Source organism: Melanostigma gelatinosum, assembly GCF_949748355.1.
Source record: "Melanostigma gelatinosum genome assembly, chromosome: 6".
Taxonomy (NCBI): Eukaryota; Metazoa; Chordata; class Actinopteri; order Perciformes; family Zoarcidae; genus Melanostigma; species Melanostigma gelatinosum.
Window position 1 is genome coordinate 21,830,233 of NC_136639.1, and position 21,312 is coordinate 21,851,544.

At 43.3% G+C, this 21,312-nt stretch overlaps 2 protein-coding genes across 2 annotated transcripts; both read left to right on the top strand.

The window, feature by feature from the left end:
• Positions 1-301: 301 nt before the first annotated feature.
• On the top strand, positions 302-17,379 carry spef2 (sperm flagellar 2; the record flags this gene model as incomplete). The annotated part of the gene is made up of 38 exons (XM_079270818.1): positions 302-398; positions 1,889-1,991; positions 2,120-2,372; positions 2,499-2,657; positions 2,885-3,028; positions 3,422-3,495; positions 3,656-3,869; positions 4,005-4,193; positions 5,047-5,234; positions 6,066-6,237; positions 6,370-6,592; positions 6,729-6,811; positions 7,027-7,084; positions 7,252-7,286; positions 7,533-7,636; positions 8,158-8,399; positions 8,540-8,615; positions 8,715-8,869; positions 9,093-9,296; positions 10,316-10,449; positions 10,701-10,828; positions 11,334-11,472; positions 11,585-11,722; positions 11,922-12,077; positions 12,550-12,609; positions 12,708-12,825; positions 13,054-13,192; positions 13,643-13,715; positions 13,874-14,030; positions 14,118-14,224; positions 14,424-14,606; positions 14,915-15,007; positions 15,349-15,519; positions 15,738-15,953; positions 16,445-16,567; positions 16,792-16,830; positions 17,068-17,158; positions 17,309-17,379. The coding sequence occupies exons 1-38, from the start codon at positions 341-343 to the stop codon at positions 17,377-17,379; spliced, it is 5,070 nt and encodes a 1,689-aa protein (XP_079126944.1). The 5' UTR covers positions 302-340.
• A 527-nt stretch (positions 17,380-17,906) lies between these two features.
• On the top strand, positions 17,907-20,787 carry LOC306779070 (UDP-glucuronosyltransferase 3A1-like; the record flags this gene model as incomplete). Its single annotated transcript, XM_079270819.1, is given in 12 exon segments — positions 17,907-18,014; positions 18,403-18,505; positions 18,507-18,521; positions 18,741-18,904; positions 19,124-19,189; positions 19,499-19,573; positions 19,576-19,694; positions 19,824-19,960; positions 20,126-20,184; positions 20,187-20,207; positions 20,361-20,550; positions 20,640-20,787. Coding segments are annotated over 12 exon segments (1,179 nt in total). The 5' UTR covers positions 17,907-17,932.
• Between the last annotated feature and the right edge of the window lie 525 nt (positions 20,788-21,312).

Below are 21,312 nucleotides of genomic sequence, written 5' to 3' on the forward strand. Positions count from 1 at the left end.
AAATACATTCGTCCCTGCTGACCTTCAGAAGTGCGGAATTGTACTGGTTCTGGATCAGTTTGCAGTCATTTCATCCCTATGGTTTTAATTTGGGAGCAGAAAAGAAATCTGGTCCACGGTCAGCTGGGCCCGCCCACTCCCACGAGTGCCCCGCCCCCCGAAGCACGCATCCCTGTTGAGGTGTCACCATGGCAACAGTGCACCTCTGGGACATCCTCCGCTCCTTGTTTTTCAGCCGCTATTAGCGAGCTAAAGAGTCACAGTGTTAACTACTAACACGGCAACTATTATGTAACGGTAGTAACGTTAAATAGTCTGAGTTGAACTTTGAAGAAAGAAGATGTCGGATATATTGTGCAGGTGGCTGAACGAGGAGCTCCGGCTGTCGAAAGCTGTTGGTAAGTGAGACTGAAGTGACTGCCTGTCTCACGTTAGCGTGGCTTAATTATGCTAGCTTAATTATGCTAACTCGGTGGTTTGACGTTGGTCACCGATAACTGTGTCCCTGGTCACGTTGGCACACTAAAAGGTCAAATGCATGGGAATTTACAATTCTAACTAACGTTACACAGTAAAGTTGATAAGCAGCTGTTAACTTATCAACACAGGCATGTTATTTTAAATGGTAGGAACTTAGTTTTATAAAAAACTAAAAAACCTGTTAGCTAGCTCTAGTGATGGTGAGATGAAGCCTCATGAGGCATCGAACCACTTCAGCCAATTGGTTCGAGAAAGGGTTCATTTCTCGAAGCTTCATGTGCACACGAAACCACCTACTGGCCAAGTGTATAATCACAGGCAGCTGGATCTGAACCACATAATGTGATGCATTGGATTTTTGTGTCTGTTATGGCTGTTGGGAATGACTATGAATTACAAAAATGTATGACCAAATAATTTCTGAACATAAATTATCACATATGTGCATAATAAAATATTTTTTAAATGTATTCTGTCTGTGTAAATTTTCCCAAAATGGTAGTATCATATGATATGGCAGGTTGTGTGATAATGTTATTATGTCACTTTAGGAAAATGGCATGGGCTTAAGCAGGCAGAGGACAGTGAAAGTGCTTGTGGAACTAGGAAGAGGGGACTGAATATGCTTGTGTAACTTGGACAGTGATGTACAGGACAGGGGACATTTTATTCATTTTTATTCAGAAATAACAGTTTCTCAACAGTTTTTGGTTTTAAACGATTCCTTTTTTTTGACACAACCTCTCCGGCCTTTGAAAACACCCTTTCACAGGGTACAGAAGATGCTGGCGTGCACAAAAACGCAAGAGCAAGTCTATATAAATTTTGATACAGGAAGTTTTGCCTCTCCCAGTACTCCAGAGGCAAAATCTGTACCACTTCCCGAAGCAGTCACGTGTTACAGCCGGGCAGCGAGGCTTCGGACGTCATAATTTTTGGCTCCTCCCCTAAATGAAGCAAGCCTCGATACGCGCTTCGAGGAAACGCCCCCTCCATTACTCGACACACGCTTCGAAGCGTCGGCACATCTCGTAACATCATTAGCTAGCTCCATAGCTAGGTTTGTGTGAGTTAACGTTTGCAAACTAAAATGTTCAGGTGTTCAAACTTTAAATATTTAAATATTAAATATTTAAATATTTTTGTTTAACCTACTTTAACGTTTGTCCAGTATGTTTTCAGTCGTAAGCAACCTTAACGTTAACACACATAACGTTGGAAATGTCACTGTTTGCATAAGGCAAGGTGAATCGAGTTTATTTACATTTCAGCAACAAGACAATTCAGAGTGCTTTACTTAAAACATAAAAAGCATCGAGACGAAGTGCAGAAGAAACACACCACAGAAGGACACTCTAATACAATTACAAACGGTCATAATAAGTTACATGCATGTTCCTCTTCACAGATCCAGAGACCTTAGCCAGGGATTTCTCCAGTGGTTACCTGCTTGGGGAGGTTCTGCACAGATATCAGTTGCAGAATGATTTCAGTATGTTTACGAAGAAAGAGTAAGTTGCACTCTCTCGTTTTTTAGCTATATCTATCCTTTCTTTATTGCCGGAAAAATTGCTAACTGTGGCTTGATTGTGATTTAGAGTCTTCATGAATATTAAAGTTAATCACACCTTTTTCATAGCACCTCCATCTCCAGACTGAATAATTGCACCCGTGTTGAGCCTACTCTCCGGTTGCTGGGGATCTCCTTCGGCATAGACACAGCCCGGGAACTGATGCAGGAGAAGCAGGGTGTTGCCACACGCCTCCTCTATCAACTGTACGTGTCGCTCGGAAAGAAGAAGACAGCAGAAATCAGCGGCACGTTGATGGAAATCCTGCAGCCTGCAGTCAATGTTGGCCTGCACGAAAAAGAGCATGAGATCTACTCTGATGTAAGTAGTACAAACAAAACCTCATATATTTTTGTGGTTAAAGTTTACATTATTAATTCAAACGCAACGTCAATATCTACAAAAGCATGTGTTTCCAAGCATCTTACTGTCTTTGTTTTGACATAGCGACTGCATCAAGTGGTAAAACATGATGCAGAGCTGAAGCTACCGAAAATCTCTCGGCACTATGAGGAGAAAAGCCAGCAACTGAAAGACAGGCTTGTTGAGACCCATTCCATCCAGCAAAGAGTCCAGGATGAGAAGAGACCGAAGAATATTGAGACGGTACTGGAGATATTGGATATGATCATGCAGTATTGCAATACATTCCCCTGTGTTCGTTTAACATAAGGTGAAATGTATGACCAAACTTTTAGGCAGTCTTCAGATTTGTAATCCACTTTTGATTTTGGTTTCTCAGTCCCAAATGTCACACAGCAGCATTTTGGGTGTTGGACATGAATATAATACTACTAATGGAAAGGTCATGCTAACTAGTGGTTATGTTGCAGCTGCGGGTGTGTCGTCAGAAGCACAATGACGTCATGACTTGTAACCAGGCCACCATTGTCCAGGTACCCAAGCCACCTCCCTACACTTCACAGCTCAACCTAAAGAGGAGGCAACAGCAGCAGCGCAGAGAACAAGAAGTGCAGGTGTGATCCAGACTAGATAATGATGTGATCATTTATTAACACACAGAGGGAAGTTCCGTTTCTGACACAGGGTCAGCTGTAAAGTGGTGCCCACAGAGTTTGTAGAGGCTGATGCTGGCTGACAATGAGCCTTACAGGGTCTTCTTCAGACCAATAGCTTGTTATTGTTTACAGAGGGAGGTATTCATTCAAAATCAATTTCTCTGCAGAAGTTTTCCCAGGGATTTTCCAGATTAAGTCGGAATTTCAACTGATGACCCTCAGTGTACAATGCTCCCTATAAGGCAACCATGCCTCAAGTTGGACAACAATTAATTGAATTTCTCACAACACACACAAACAACAAATGAGTGACGTGTGTTTATTTTTGGTATCTGTTCATTTTGTATGCAGGCAGTCCAGACTGAAATAGCCCAGTTTGAGGCCAGGAAGAGACTGGTTACTGATGGTTTTGCTTCCTCTTCAAGGTGAGAGAAAACCCAACATTGAATTTAGTATCACGTTGTATAAATGCTTGTACTAGTGGTGTATACTAGTGGTGTAGTGTTGTATCGCTTAATAAATCATCATCATCAAACATTAGGACAACGACAAAAGAAAATGTGATTTGAACCTTTTAAATTCTAGTGGTCAGCCGTCCTCTGGAGGTTTCCCCATCGGTGGCATCAGCCAGGGCTTTGAGGTCCCTGGAAGTGGAGCCAAGCTGACATTACAATCTAACAGCAAGTATCTGCAGGATATCCGGCAGAGGCTGGAGGAGAATGCAGTAACTCGCGAGCAGAGAGAGAAAAGAGTAGACAGATTCCTGATCGAGCAGGCCAAGGCCCATGAAGCTCGAGAGGTGCAACTTTAAGTTGTTGTTTTTTTAAAACATATGAAAAACATGTTTTAAATAAATCTCACACATTGTTCTTTGACCTCACAGTCTGTTATTTGGCATTCATCATTTCTAACCCAAAACCACCTCACCCTGCAGGAGGCACAGCGGGTGGAGCAGCTGGTGAAGCGTCTGACGCGTCCGACTCAGCAGGAGCAGCGCGTGGTGACCCAGCTCCTCCAGATTCGCATGCAGAAGGACGTGATCCAGAAGAACCGCCTGTTCAGAGAGCAGCAGTACCAGCAGCGGAGAGAGAGGGACTTCCAGGAAGCTCTGGAGAGAGAGGCGGTGAGATAGGATGAATAAGGAAGAAGAATAATTCTCTCTGTTGTCGCTTTGTGTTAGGCTGCATCAGTGTGAGTAGTGTCATAAGGGAGAGAGAGGGCAGGGGGGATTTAGCTAGTTTGTAACAGGGTATGAAGAGAAAGAGAGCTAGGGGGACTTCAGAGACAGATCTGTTATGTCCTTCAACTTGAAGGACATAACAGATCTGTTATGGCTTCAAGTGATCACACCTGTACAGTAGACGTAGTTGAAAAGAAGGCAGATAGTTGGATAAATCAATGCCTCCCAGAGGATACAACCATGGTTCAGCATGGTTTCAGTGTTAAATATTCAGTATGTTGTTGTGAAGTGTGGTCACAGTGTTATTGTCCTAATTTTTCAGGCAGATTGTCTCACTGTTAAGTCTCAGTTTCTGTGGTTATTTGCCATTTACTCCGCAGAGTGAAATAGTCTTTCTTCAGAGATGATTTAGGGAGAAAATCATACGATTAAATGTACATGCTTATGAAAGCTTTAATGGGGTATTATTGATATTGTGTCTTTTAGCAAACTAGGGAGCTGTATTCATTGTTATCTGCTGTTTAACATCAGCTTTCAGTTATATAGCAGGTAAAAAAAAATCTTTTTTTTCTGCAACCTCCAACATCAATAATGTACTGATTCCAAAAAATGTTGTCTGTTAGTTTGTTTCTCAATCATTTTCCACAAAAACACTTAGTCATGTGTTTTTCACAATAAATGACCTATGTAACATCTTTCATCTTCCTTCATTACTTGCACACTGTGGTGATTAGCAGCAACATGTGTGTCATGCCTTCTCCACTCACTCCATCTTTCTGGCTGGGGCCTGGTCTAGGCTCTTGCTCAGCAGGCTAAGTTGGACCGTGCCGAGGAGATCAGAAAGGAGCTTGAATTCTGTAACAGGATTGCTGCTGAGCGAGCTCAGGGCAGATACAAGAAGCACTTTCAGACCTGCAAGGACATTTTGGAGCAGATAGTGGACTTGGCCACCAAGGTTGGAGAATATCGACTGCACACTGGGAAGTATGTGACACAATATTGCTTTTAATGACACAGAAGTAGAAACATGCACACAGTATTTGGGCTTGAAACCTCCAAAAGTGACTCATGGTCAGTGGATTAATGAACATGAGGAAAATATGAAATGTGTTAGAAGCAATCAATGTTACAGGAAAGTTCAGCTTTACTTAGCTCAAGACACGCAAGGGTCAAAACCAGGGGGGGGAAATCGAACAAGGTGCGCACACATGGGAAAAGGTTCAAACAGGAATAAAAAATGTTAAAAGGTAAGCAACGCACACTAGAGAATCTGGCAGAGTGTAAAAGAAACTAGACTAGCATAAGTATTGAGAGACTGATGAGAGAATGGAAAGGCAGGTCAAGGGAATAAGATGATTGCAGAGCAGGCGGGAGTTATAGGGTCTGAAATTAAACGAGTTAGTGAGATGGCATGACAGCTGAAGAGATGAAGAGATAGACTAAGTTGGGAGGAGTCGTGGCAAAATATGTCCTTTCAGTATCGGTTTGACGCTATCGTTCATCTTGCTTCATCGTTTCTCTTTCTTTCTCTGGGAAAACATTGAAAAAGACATTTCAGGAAAGGAGTGAAAAACTGAAATCTGACTGAAATCTTGTCTGTAATGCTGTTTAAAAACTGAAGCTCCGCTTCGTCAGCAGTTCTAATAAAGATGGGAGTCAAAAACCTGTGAAAACACCAAATACCACTATTGGCAACATTCTTGTGCTACTGACCAGTGGTCAAATAACATCAGGAGATGTCAACATCCTGTCTGCTCCTACTCACGATCAAATACCTAATCTCCACAGATACTCACACAGATACGTCATGTCCAGTATGATTCCAGAGAAGCCGATGAGAGAGTGGAAGGAACTGCTGTTCAGTGGCCTGCCTCTCTATGAGCCGATAAAGTGCCAGCAGCCAGGGTTTGAGTCCTCTGCCCCACTAGACCCCGTAGAGCTTGAGAAGCAGGAGATACTCAACAACCAGGACTATGATGAATACACTGTGAGTTTCAAACACGCGTGCAGAGTGTTTTTTAAATCATGCTTGCCCACACGCCCTGAACTGAAGCCCTGAACTGAACTGTCTTGAGTGCTGGAGGTCCTCTTTGTCTGAGCCGTATGTCGTGTTTGTCAGAACATGGCAGGTGAGTGGGCGTGGCCACAGGAAGCGGGCGAGACCAAATTGCCCCTGACCAACAACAACATCCTTGGACACGTAGTCCTGCGACTGAGGAACATTGTTCGTCAACCCGCCGTGGAACCCTCCCCGCCTTCATTTCCTCACCATCCCATCAAGGCCTGTGTCCTGGGCAAGTTTTGCTCTGGGAAGACCACCTGCCTGGCCAAGCTTGCTGAAGGTACACGGCATGCAATCCAAACACAGATGCAAGCACACGCACAAACTCAATTTTGCACCACCTAACTGTGGAAATGTGTAATTAGATTGGATGGCTTATTTGTTGCTGAGTGTGTGTGTGTTGTTTGCTGCTTCAGCCCATGGCATCTACGTCTTATCAGCTGACTCACTGATCGAGGAGGCGCTGAATGCTCACTACAACGGAGAGGAGGTTAGTCAGGTACAGTCGAACAGGATTGTAACTTCACTAGTATCCCTTTTTATTTAATCTTCTCAGATTGTTTTGCTTCAAAATGGCTTTTCAGGAAGATAAGAATCTCACTAGTCTCTCCTGCCAGAGCCAGAAGTGTATAAACCGGTAAACGCCGTAAGAGGTCCTCAATGGTCGTGAACATTTAAAAACATCCCTCTGGACAACAGGTGCAGGTCCCAGAGCAGCAGGAAGAGAAAGACGGCGAACTACTGCTCACATCCTCCACATCACCGACGTCTGGTGGGTTCCTGGAGCTAGCATGATTCTATGTTATGCTGTTTTATACTATGTGTTGCAGTGTTGTTGTTGTTTTTTTGCTTTTGATGAAAATGCACTGCATATTACGTGTTTCACACAGCTGCTTGTTTGATGTGATACCTGTCACTCATAATCTCATTGTTTTTCAGATCTTGACACTCAAGAGGAAAGCAGAGAGAGCATTGTAAGAGTAAGTGTTGTTCATCATCTCCTGACTCTATTTCGTATTTATTTATAGACAACGTAACCTGTACTCAATTTATATCACGAACCAACCTGATTAAAAATTGCAATTGCATGCTAATATAATGGTGACAGTAGGGAGAATGGAATACGGTAATTAGAAATGTTGAGTTATAAAGGTTTTTGTTATTTTATTTCCAGAATTGAATACTAAACTCTTTGTACTTGCTTACATGTGCTTATGCAGCTGTCTACCCGGGCCATGCAGGGAGCAGCTGCAGAAAAAGAGCTGAGGAAAGGCAACGCCATCCCTAATGAGCTGTTAGTGGACATCATGGTAGAGGCTATCAGGTAAGCACACAACCTGTATTGCTATGAAATACTTTATACGAGTTATTTTATCTCAGTTTTACCACAAGCAATTAATTCACATAGTTAGTATCCCAACTGTGGTGGAAAGAAAATCTTTTTAACCTCTCTGTGAGAAATAATCACGATGGAACTTCTTAAAGTATTAAAAACATATTTAATGAACAGACACTTCAATAATAATTCACCTGAATGGATAGAGCTCTTTCCTCACGAATGGTTCGGAGGTCTAACAACAATAAAAAGACAAAACAGAGTATATATATGCGCGTTATCTCGTCTCCTCTCCCTTCACCCTCACAGATGTTGTTGGCCGCTGCACCCACCAAGGCCGGCTTCCCAGCCTTTTTGTGGGAAGAGGGTTAGAGTGATATATGCAGGTTTAAGCGACACAAGTTATAACTAAAAGAACCATATGATAAATTTCCACCACACCAACGATATAAACAGCAAACCCACAATTGCTCTCTCAGACAGTGAAATATGGTTTGTGTCCCCGATAGGCAGGTTCCAGCTCAGTCAGGTTGGATCCTGGATGGCTTTCCAGTGGACATCACCCAGGCCTACCTGCTAGAGAAAGCCCTGGGCGGGTCTGTAGATGAAGGGAACGACGCTGTAAGCAGCAGGACAGAGCTCGTTGCTGATCCTAATCCACCCAAACCTGCACCCCCCCCACCTCCTGTAGTGGATCTGGCTCTGCTGCTGGATGTCCCTGATGAGTGTGTGGTCAGGCGTTCGTTCACGGGTACGTTATACTAGCGTGAGTTTAACGGTATGTGTCCGTGTTCACCCAAACATTGCGTGTTGAGCTGGCGAGTAACCAGTCAAATGTAAATTCTATCTTGGTGTGTTTATGTGGTGCTCTTGGCCCCAAACCTGGTGCAGAAACGGATAATGCTGCTGCTGCTGCAACCTCCCATCCCACAGACAAGAGCTTGTTTCTGGCACAGATTCCACACAGGTAAAAAAATTAAAATAAAAGAAGAATCAAATACATTACTGCTACTGCATGACTGTTTGTCAAGTATCTAACATCGTCCCCCCCCCCCCCCCCCCGAAGGATCACAGATTTTCAGGACACCTGGCCAAAACTAGAGCAATGGTTTGGAGGAAGGCAAAACATTTTGGTCCGTGTTGATGCGGATGTGGACGAGGAGGAGCTTCACAAAAGGGTGGCGTCCGTCCTGCAGCGGGTTATGATGCAAACACAGGAAGGTGACCGGTTGTCATTTTAGCATTAAGCGAAAGTCTTGTGTGTATTCAATGTCTCGCTCAGAATCCATTTCTTCATAGTGCCACAAGATTAAGATTGTTCTTATCAAACAGTGATGATGAGATTATCTCTGTTTCTACCTCAAATGATGTATCGTAGACAATTTGTCCTCCATGAAAGAAACGCAATATTTACTCACAATATTCCGATTCGTTGCCTCGTCAGCTTTTTCCGCTCTTCCTGGCGACGATGTAGTGTCGGACAGTGGGAAAGCTCCGGACTCCTCCTTTTCAGCTCCATCTCCACCTGAAGACCAACCTCAGGGCCTCACAAACGAAGCGCACGACAACGCAGAGTCCGATTTCAGCCTGAACAAAGAAAAAGCCCAAAGTGAGAAGTCACTGTCCAAATCCAACAATGGTTTCATCAGTAGGCTGTGGATTACACATTCATAATATACCTACTGATCATGATGTGGTTAAGACATGTTTTCCAACTGAGAATGAGTGGATGGAAACAGACTGATATATTGAGTGTTTGGATACAAACGTCACCTCTGAATCCACTGAGTGTTTGAATAGAAACAAAAAGTCATACATTTATGGTACCTAGCTTTAATAGCATTCGACTAACTTGACAGACTTGTTTAAGGGGATTTAAATATGATTATATATTATGATACTGTGGAGGGAGAAATCTCCTCACAATGAAAGTGGAGCAGGCCAGCACACGTGGACTGATATCTTTTCAGTCACACGGCGCTAAAAACGTTACCGAAACTGATTTACAATTATAAGGAATTTAATTCCACTGATGCAAGTACGATTACAGTTAAACATTGGAGTACATACTCCTATGAAATATTAAAACAATAAAACCCCATTTGCAAAAAACTCTACTCAGCTCCTCAGGTATAAAACACGTCTGTCCTCTGCGAGCATTTTCGGGAGAGAGAAAAAGACTTTAATTCAAACCTCCCACACATTTGTTCTCGACTCCTCCCCTTCCGTCTATCTCAATTGCTATTGGCTAACTTCTCTACGCACTGCAACGCCTGTCTCCATGACTCTCTTGCCCTGAGTTTCTAACACATTCAATGATTGTCAGTTATTGTTTAATCCCGTCTATAATAATCCTTCAGTGTGAAAGTTAACCTTCTGCAACTTGGCAGAAGCTTCATGTCTTTTAGCTACTATTCCTACATCACTTTATGTTTATCTTATTTATGCATTCCCAAAACCCTTATGATTATGACTAATTATGAATGATTAATTATGAATTATTAAACACTTTTATTATATCTACTAACTACAGTTTTTTGCTCAAATTTCTTACAATACTGTTATTATTGACAATCATTAATGTCTATTAATGACAGTCGATGAACATGAATCATTTTACGTTAATATAGTGAGGACTTATGAACTTTTCTTCTTGTTAATCAATAGTGCTATCTAGCAAGGTGTCAACTCCCTCAGTGACCAATGAGGACTCTCAGGAAGTCCCCGAGAACCCACCGGAGTCGGCCTCTCCCTGCCCAGGTTCATCCAGCTGGGTCTATGTGGATGAACCCCTTTCTCCGGTAGGATACAACTATTTTTGTTTTGCTCATCAGAGTTAGAAGAGCACTCCTAATCTCTTCCTTTCCTGAAAAAAATCTTGTCAAAGACATTTGACCACATATATGGCATTCGGATGCACCCACTGGGGGTCGCCACAGGGTGGTCCTCTAACATGATTTAGCCCGTGGACCTGTAAAAATAGATGTCCTCTATCCAATGCCCCCCCCGCATCATTTGCTCATCATTTCCCCTCCCCCATCTCTATCTCCAGGAGCTGCCAGAGTCCTTGTTTTCCCATTGGGACACGGTGTGCGATTCATACGTGAACAACGTAAAGCTGGTGATGCAACAGCTGCGCTCACAACGACCTGTTATTAACCTTCACCGATTCAACATCAGGTATTCTGCTTTTATAAGTAGTGTGAACATGGTTCTGGTCCTTCCCTTCAGAGGGCCCAGCGATACATTTCATGACCAGTTAAAAGTTCCTCACAGTGACTAATGTAGTATCAGTACAGGTCACCACATAAGCAAGCATTTGCTTCGTGGACACCTTTCTATGCCTGTCTTTTCCCCATTTATTAATTTGATATCTATCGCTGAAGATGATTAAATCCCTTTGCCACTCTGCCATACACCTTTTGCAAAGCCACTACTATTTTGTTAGCTACACTCAATTGATGCTTTCTATCCTTTTAATACTAAGTTAGTCACGTTAGTTTACAGCTGCAGAAGCAGAATGGAAGTTGAGTATTTATATTTAGCCTCTGAATACAGTTATATTTGGATACAATTGAATATGACCCAAATGTTCAGACCATAAGAATTAGAGGACATTGATGTTAATAAAATAAATATTACATGTATTACTATGTGAGTTTTACCTGGTTCCCCGTATCTGTAGAGAGGAGTACAAGCAGTACCTGGGGCGTCCAGATTCAAAGCAGGAGTTAGTGTCTCTTTGGCAGAAGGACTTCAACAGCATAGCTGATGACATGAGAGAAGACAAGGAAACCAAAGCAGAGCTACAGCTGAGGCTGGATGTGAGAACAACTTATAATATAATGCAATGCAAATATTCTTCAACTGATCATGCTGACCCGCTTCAAAAAGTTTAAATGCTAAATATATGGAGGCGTTTCGATGTGTCTACAGGAACTGCGCGAACGTCTGTGGGACATTAGTGACAAGCGTAAGGAGGAGGACGAGAAAGAGAGTGCTAATCTCATGGGTGACGGCTGGTTGGAGGAACACACTGCCATCCTCGTCAACCACCACTCTGTACTCATGCAGGTAACGGTTCTGTGTCACCATTTGACTGAACAAACAGCAGTTTATAAACTCACGCTGTAGAGACCACTTCCTCTATTCTGTGTGTGTCGCACCTTTTGTTGTGTCGCTGTGTTTCTGCCGTAAAGGTATATGTGTCTTTTACGTTCTTCTTCAGTTTGACTTGCAAAAACCATAATGTTGGATTGTTTGTGTTGTCCAGGTAGAGTTGGACCGCTTCCAGGACACACTCTGTATTCTCAGGGTCTACTATTTGAGCATGTACACACAGGTGCTACCTGAGCTTCCCTCCAAGTTGGATTGTATCCCTCTACTGGACCACACAGAAGTTCAGCACCAGGACGAGAGGCAGGAAAATCACTATTAATAGCAACCTTAACTAAGTTGCAACAAGATAATACAGCAAAATGACAAAATTGTAAATAGTTTATGGATAATGAGTGCGGAAAGTGAAAGATTTATGTTGTTTATGTTAACTAAACTGTAAGGGAGAGGCACTACCAACCGTCTGTTTGAAGATGAAATGGATGCTGTCGTTTCCTCATAGTCCAAATGCTCCCCAGCACAAACATATACTCACACACAAACAATCTCCTCCTCTTCTCCCGTCTTAGTGGACGCCTCCTCCGCAGGCATCCTGACTCCAAGACGAAAATCCAGGTGGAGCCAGAATCAGTCAAGGTCGTTTAAGCATTCTTAACAATGTAGTTAAATGTGTAATTGTACCTCAAAACAGCAAACAAAACACCGCCACTTACCGGTACATAACATTTTACCGATGATATGCCGATAATCTAGGAAGAGATATTGACTCTTTTTTTAAACTCTAGCCACCCCACGAGAAACTGATCTCCAACTATGAGGAGGCACTCACAGCAATCAGCCAATTGGTAATACTTTGTGTGTGAGAGTTTGCATGAGCATATTATTACATTGAGATATATGTTTCCTTTTATTCCTGACATGTATGGGTTGAATATGTGTGTAGGTGTCAGCAGAAGCCCACCAGGGGAAGACGCAAAAGCAGAAGGAGAAGGACAGGACTCATAATCAAGAAGTCATAAACAGAATACATAAAGAATATGCAGCCGCACTGGATCACGAGGGTATGCACACACAGAGATTCACATGATATTCAATCATCATATGGATGTACTGTCAATATTCTAAGTGGCTCTTTTTTCTAAGAACTGTGTCACATGAGATATACATCACGTGTATCCATGTTTGTATTGTTATATGTAAAACATTAATATGCTTACCGTATGTACTTGTGTTCCTGTGTGTGTGTGTGTGTGTGTGTGTGTGTGTGTGTGTGTGTGTGTGTTTTCCAGCGAATGCAGCAAAGGCGCGCATTGCGCTGGTGAAAGCTCATGGTCTGGTGATGGTGCAGTCCCTGCAGAGCAGAGCAGAACAGACATTAAGCGACATGGCGAGGTGGTTAGAACCAGACTATCTTGCAGGAATGAAGAGGTATGGTACAGTAAGAGTGCACCGTCATGTATGGCACGGTATGGTGTGGCTCACGTGTGTAAATAGAGGGACTTGAATGTGAATGAAGCGGCCACAGTGTAACACTGCACTGCTGTCCCTGTTTTATTAGTTGTTTTTGATTAGTGTGTGAGGAATGCTTTCTGTATTTCATCTCCATGTCATGTCACAATGCTACAATTGTGAGCATATATGTGAGCCCCCAGATATTAATTGTTGGACTGGCGGTGTTACTGTCAAGTTTACTTTTTGATTCTATTTATTTGTCCAAACAGTCCCAGAACAGGAGAGATTTCTAAATTGATGACAGCTCTTTAAGTGCTCTTGCGGAAACTGTTATGTAATATCATATTAAAACACACAGTTTCAGTCCCTAACTATACATTGACGACACGTATGACGTTTTCTCTGTGCCCGTCTCCTTTTCTCTAGTATTGACCAGCTGGCAGAAGTGGTCGGCCACCACATGGAAGCTGGTGCTAAGTTGCAGTACGAGCTGGTGTTGGTACGTAACAACCTTTTCATTGTATTGATTTTTTTTTTTGTATCTAACCCAGGTAGGTACTGTAGCAGGGTGGCTACTGCAGGATGACATGTTGAATGGTCTTCCAGCATGTGAACTCACTCCTCCCATTTTAAGATTCCCTAAATTCTCTTCTCCAGCAATGTACTGACTTCTACTTGAATGGAGACTGCCACATGGTGGCCAGCCCGGCTCCGCCTCCCCGTCCACCTCCTCTGGAGAAACCCACAAGGTCCACGGCGACCGTCACTCAGCTAGAGTCGCTGCAGCGACAGCTATGCGACGTCGCTCCATCAGGTTAATACACGGGAGACAAGTTGCAATGTTATTGGGTCTATTAATCCAGCTATCCAATGATCTGTTTCCTTCCTTTCTGACTTTCAGGCTTTATGTCCAGTGCTGATTTCTTTCGTTTGCTCATGGATATCATCTCTGTAAACATGGGCAGAAACATCTTGCCTGAGCTCTGGATTAACAACAATGAAGCACAGGTACTCTTTAAGCACTGTACTCCGGCAACTTAAAACACAAAGTAGAGCAATCATTTATTTTGTCTTCGCCTTAATAAAGCACCAAATTGCAGAGAAAGCGATGGAACACACAAACATTCTTGCACCACACTGTCCGGTTACCATAAAAGAAACATTGCATGGCTTACAGGAGCATTGTCCTCTTCTCTTCTGTCCCCAGTTGTTGGAAGTTGTATCCCTCCTGACCGACGCCTATGAGTTGATAGACTGGCGTCAGTTTCTGCTCAGTGCTGCCCTCCCTTGGCCGCTTCCCTCCTTATCACAGCTGCTGGTCGTGCTGCAACGTTTCAAGGCAGCAGATACTGCCGACACAGGCTATGTTACCGAGGAACAGTACCTACAGGTCTCTACCGTCACTGTAAATTCTGATTCTCTGGTCAGACACTCGAACTGTGTTTTAAGTCACAAAAAAAGTCCAACTTTGGATAAACCTGTATCTTTAAGCTATCTATCCACTCTCACAGCCCCTCTTTGCTCCTGTGGCATTATCATGCACTGAGACCCTCTTTCTACAAGCGGGCCTGGGTTCAAGTCAACGTAACAACACATTTAGTGTATATTGTACACTTTATATAGTATAAAGTGGAAACTAGCTTTCCTAGACGTAAAAACAAATGTTTAAGTTGCGCCTCTTGACTCCTTTCTCGGCAGACAGAGTTGTGGTTTTCCAATGAGAGTGTCCTGCCCGTCCCAGAGGACCCCTCTGAGCCTCCTCCTTATGACCGTCTGGCTAACCTACGCAAGGTAACTCAATTCCAATGGAAACTTTCATGACTCCTGAAATGGAAAATCAAGGTCATGGTACACAAACGATTTAAAAGGCATAAAAACAATTGAACAAAGACAAAAGAGACATGAAAGAACATAAAGAAGCATCACCCAACTCTTTTAACTGTTACTATGAGAGGACTTTTCAGATAGTTTCAATTATAAAACAGAAATTAATTGAAAACCGACTTATAGAGGACACCGTCATCACAATGCCATCAAAGGGGTCAAACATTAACATCTTCCAAATGAACCGCACCGCAAGTAATAAATAAAATAAATGACCAGTAACATTTGCCACCGTTCTTCCTTCTCAGTTCTTTTTCCAGTTGTTTGCGGACCGCTCTTTCTCTCCCCCTCGACTGGATTACGTGTGCATGCTGCAGTACTTTGCGGCCGACCCTAACCCCAGACAGGGCTTCATCAGAGCACTGAGTGTCGTGCTGGGACACCATCTCAAGTACTCCTCCCCGGACCATCTTGTCAAGGTGAGTAAAGTAACCTCCAAAGAGAAGTGAATGAAACTTCCACTTCTTCATCCCCTGTCATCAAAACATCATCATATATTATGTCACCAATGTCTTCAGATGGTTCTGAGCTATAAAAGAAGACAGCTGGTAGGATTTATAATGCCAACAAAGATTTGTGTCAGTAGTTTGTCATTCGTTTTGAAATGAAAGTGTTAATGTTGTAATGTTGTGTACAGTCTATGCCCAGCATAGAAGAGGCTGCCGAGCTCAGCGCCTCAGAACTCGATGGAGACTACAAGGAAGAAGACACTTCGTGCGCATCAAGCGGTTCGTTGGGGGAGACGGCGGTGTCCATCCCTGCTCTCCTTGCTGTCATCTGCCACAAAGTCACCACGATGAGAGACGGCAGCCTTCTTCCTCCAGGCTGCCTGAGTCAGGAGGAGCACACTGAGGTAAAAGCCCTGTGAACATTCAAAGTTTAAGGAAATACATAAATGAAAAGGTTTCAAAAGTTCACTGCAAGGAAATAAATTGTTGACTAAATGTGGTAAACATGTAAGATTTAATCTTTAAGTCAGCATACTTAATTTGTCCTCAGCAAGGTTTTTTAGTTTTCTATTATGCCTTCATTCTTTACATCAGTGTGCATATGAAGGCATGGCCTTTCTTCGAGTCAAACTTCTTCGAGTTAAACAACTGATAAGGCTGACGAGCAAATCTTTATGGGCTTCATGATTAAAAGGTCCCTTCCCAGACTTGTATTCCAGCAGTGGGTGTTTTAAAGGGACAGTCCACACTTTTCATTTGCATAACTAATAGAAACTATATGAGACAAAACAAAATACCGAACCCCCCCAGTATACGATACAATCCAAGCAGAATTCTTAACCACATTATTCAAATGAAACTCATGGTAACACTCTTGATCTCTGCTGGCCTCTAGCAACTGGTGCGTGTGTTCAGAGAGCTGGACTACAAGCCTGAGGACTGCGCCCCCTTCTCGGTTCTCTCTCAGCATCCTTTCATCCAGCACCTGATGGAGACCTCAACACACTACCAGTTTGTAGTAAGTCTCTCCATGTCGACTCGTCTCTTTGTTTGTTTTGATCCCCTACAACACTGTCCGTTAGATGAGAATCAACTTAATCCCCTGATGCTGTGATCAGTCCCACATACTTATCATCCAAACTGTTCACCATCGCATGCGTTACCATTCTTAAACCTACACGAAGATTCACCTTTATCTTTCATCTCTCTCTCTCTCTCTCTCTCTCTCTCTCTCTCTCTCAGAACATTCATAGTGTGCTACTGGCCCATCAGGATGAACGAGTGATTCCTGAAGATGAAGAATTATATCTACAAAAGTGTTCTCATTACTTAAAGTCTTTGAAGTGTTGAATAAATCCATCCGCGACACACCTTGTGTCAGCATGCAGACATGTCTATAACTGATGACGGTTGGAATGAAATCACAACAATAAAATCAATGATGGCAGGATTGACCCCTCTTTTTTTTCCTGACACACTGACTTGTTCTTCTAATGACCTCTCTGACACATTGTCCAGGATAACCTACATGTCAATCCTGACTTGCCAGCAACTGCCTGCCAGGGCACCCGCAACCCTATGGCAGTCCATTCAGCAGCGATATGTCCCGGTAGCTACTCTATTTAGTCACTGCTCTCTGTCCACCAGTCACGTTAATGTGCATGCAGCCTTGAGAGAATGTAGCTCCTGTTAACATTTCTCTAATTTCTCTAACATTTCTCTAATTTTTCTCCGTCCCTCCCTTCCATGACCGCTGCAGGTCCGAGGCTCTCGGCCCTCTCAGTGTCTGACTTTGTAGAGAAAACAGAGCCGCTCACATGTGCCACATAGACAGACTCATACTCGCAGACTTTGCATCCAAAACCTCCTGAATGATGAGGAATAAATCCGCGACTTAATGTCAGAGCGTTTACGTTGTGTGGCGTGAAAAAGCACACTGGATACATTCTAGGTACATTGAACAAGGATTTTTGTTCCCCCCCCACCGTGTCGACATGACACTGCAACCTGTATGAAGGAGTCTTCGTGGCTCAAACGGACACAAGATCAAAAAGAAGACTTTCAGGAGTAATTGTGGTGGACTGAAAAGAGGATTTTATCAAGAATGTTTCATTTTCTCAGTTTTATGTTGGTAATCCCGCGTTTTTCTTCCTGCTAATATCTTGTGGGATATTCTTCATTTGTCTGGATACAACCACAGCACCAGTTACTCCCTGGATTTAACTTTGTCACTGTATTAGTGAGTTAAAAGGGCAAACTTAGTTTTTTTTTACAAGGAATCCAGTTCACGCAGCAAGGTTTTCATTCCAGTTTATTTTGGAATTGGGAGACTATTTTCTGAGGACTTTGGCTGCAGGTCAGTGTGTGGTACTCTATTCACGACATGGGGATTGTATTTTGGATGTTTTCTGTTCTGGCTCTTCCAGTGCTTCAGTCTGCCAAGATCCTGACTGTCTGTCTAATTGGTGAGTAGCAGAGAAGTGTTGAAATGACCTTCACTAATAATAATAGAAACATTCATTGTGAATATCTGTGAAAGTGCAGCAAAAGGTAGAGGTTGCTTAAAGAGGTCAATTTGCTCCAGTATGAATATAAAATGCAAATTCACGTGTTTTGTTGCAAACAGCCATATTGTGACATTTTAATATTATATAGGTGGAGGCTTCAAATAAGCTCAGAGGACTTTCTGCCTCTTCCTGCACTGTGATATTATTTATCTCTGTTATGTTTGTGTATTTTTTTTTAATTGTGCAAAAAAACAACAGAAAATAAACTTTCTTTCTCATCTTTTCTCCGATGCAGTCACTTCAATCTTCATGTAAATGACTTCAGATTGCGGTTGAATTCTCCCAGGATTTTCCTATGCAGGCTGTGCAGACAGTTACCAGAGGAGCACCTGGTCCTTAGGAGAGAAATACATCAAAGAGTACAACGGCTGGTTCCTGGAGCAACAAACACTTTTTGCTGGGAAGGTATATTGGGCAGACTCGGTTACATCGATTGAATCGTGTTAGGAGAAACACGCTCTTTTGATCTTGTTTTCGGTTGACCATCAGCATTTTGTGGCACTTTAATTTATCCTAATATGATGCCCAATTTGTCTCTGTTTTAAGCTTCTGTAGTTGAAATAGTTGAAAATATTTGTATCACACTCCCCTTTGCCTCTCTGTTTGTCTTTCTCTTTCTCTCAGGGACAACTTAAATAACTTCCTAAACTTCATGGGGCACCTGTCCTATCAGTGTGACAGGCTGCTAGGGGACAAAGAGATAATAACTTTCCTCCAGAGGGAGCGCCACGACGTCGCCATCCTTGATGCCTTCAACCCCTGCTCCTTCATCCTGGCACGCAAACTCGGTACACCGGCTGTCCTTATCACTTTGGTTTTTGTCATAATTACCATCATCCTTTCAATTTCTAAATTTGTATATTAGCCATCAGTAACATTGCACTTCAGTATTTCCAGTTGTTTATAAATGTGCTAATTCAAACTAATTGTGAGCCAGATTTATAGAGTTGTATTCATTTAAATCTGGCTACATCAGCTCCATTCCCTCTGCTCTTGATTTCCTCCAGGTATCCACTACATAGCTTTCTATCCTGGCACTCTGAACGGTTTTTATTCTCTCTTGGCTCCCATAGGTAAGAATACATAATAGGAGATCACATATTGTCAAGGGGTATTATCTGGCTTACTTAATAACACATCTTCAGTGTACAATGTAAAAGCCCCCCTAGACATGTTATTATTCTAAAGGAGAACTCTATTTCTTCTCATACCTCAATCTCCTCTCATTTGTAATATGCCTAAACAATATGTTCCAGAAAGAATGTCTGCAACTAGCCAGTGTGTGGTTTAGCTAATACCCACTGAGAAGAAATGAGCTATAATAATTCAATCTGAGTGGCGTTCAAGAATTGTGGTAACTTTAAATGTGTCTCGTATCGAAGTCCAGGGACTTGTATGGTCGACTTTTAGGGAATTAGCCGAGCGCCACCTCGAGTCAGGCTCGCCCCCTGGAGGTCTGGAGGAGCTGAACTGTGGGCCTTCAACACCGACTTCTCCCTGGAGTTCCCCCAGCCTCTCATGCCATACACTGTGCTGGTGGGAGGTCTGCTGAATAAACCAGCGAAGCCTCCGGAGCAGGTCTCTTCTCTTGATACACCTATGCAAACACATCCGAGAGCTTTTCAAACTACGCAACCATGTCTCGCTCATCCTGCCGCACTCAACCTAGCAAATGTCCCCTTTTTGCATATTTCCTCCATTGCCCAGGATCTTGAGTTGTGGATCTCCAAATTCGGAGAGGCGGGTTTCATCGTTGTGACTCTGGGGTCGATGGTCTCTTCGGTCTCTGTGGACGCTCTGCTGGTGGCTGGCTTCTCTAGGATCCCTCAGGGGGTGATCTGGAGGTAAACGCATGGCACAATTCATACAGGCACTTAGCATGGTTTGTCACAGATCTCGATTTTTGAAAATACATAGAAGGGGAAAAAACATGAAATATTAATTTTTTTTCACAGGCATGAAAAACGTAATGTCAGGATGTTCCTAAGCCTGCAGTGTTTTGCCTGCAGGTACGACCCAGAGCGATGGCCGTCTCACCTGGAAAGACCTCCCAATCTTAGGCTAGTGGACTGCCTCTCAATGACCTGCTGGGTAGGAACAGTATGCCTCTCTTATCTGAACCCTTTGGCCTCTTATCCTCTTCATATATTAAGAAATAACACAAGACTCCAGTGTATTTGTCAGTCTGTACTCCCTCCAAACACTCAGTGATTTAGTTTTTTCTCTATTTCCTGTTGACTGCAGGCCACAAAAAAGCACGTGTCTTCATCACCCACGGTGGACAAAACAGCCTGCTCCAGGCAGTGTACCATGCTGTTCCTGTGCTGGGAATCCCTCTGTTTGGGGACCAGTTTGACAATGTGGTGAGGGCGTCACCATCAACCCCACACACATCACTCAGCTCCACCATTCAAACACTCATGCAGGACGTCAGGTAGGTGGACGGACATTTGTGATGCCAGTAGAGCACAGAGACGTCCCGTGACCGCCCTCCTCTTCTCCCAACTGTGTCTCCGTTTCTAGGTTCAAGTCTTCAGCTTTGTCCCTGAGCAGGATCCCAGGATCCCAGTTTCACTTCAGTGGAAAAGCCCGAACACCAAGTGCCCTGACCTCCCAGCGCCATCGTGTCTACCAGACGTCTCGTTTGTACTGCAGCGCCACATTGTCCTAACACCTCTGTGCCGCTTTGACCTGGCCGTGCTGCAAGCAGCGGTGGATGATAGTACGCGCGCAAACACGCACATACACCCGAACTAAGCAATGCCTTTGTGTTGTCGCGAGCCGCGTTAGGGTAGATGAGTGACCGTTATTGTGTGCTGCTTTGTTTGTCTAGTTTGGGTGTAGACAAGGTTTTGGTCATAGTCATAGAATATATTGTAATTCTCATAAATAAGCTCTACCTGCAAAAGTTTGTGTGTGTGCGTGCATGTGTGTGTTTGGGGGCGGCGCTATGCTCTGCTGGCTCTTCAATTATTAACCACCTTCAAGTCTGAACTCTGACCCCCACACCCTCCTCTCATGGTTTCCACTGAGTCTGCTTCCCCTTTTCTAAACAAGACACAAAAGCGAACAGCGATGTTTCACGGTCAGCGCTCAAACCACAGTTGAGAGCAGACCAGGCCTTGGAGGAGGCCTGGTCTGGCCAGAAGAAGGCTTTGAAAGTTGAAGAAGTATAACAGGATTTGAAGATTTTCTC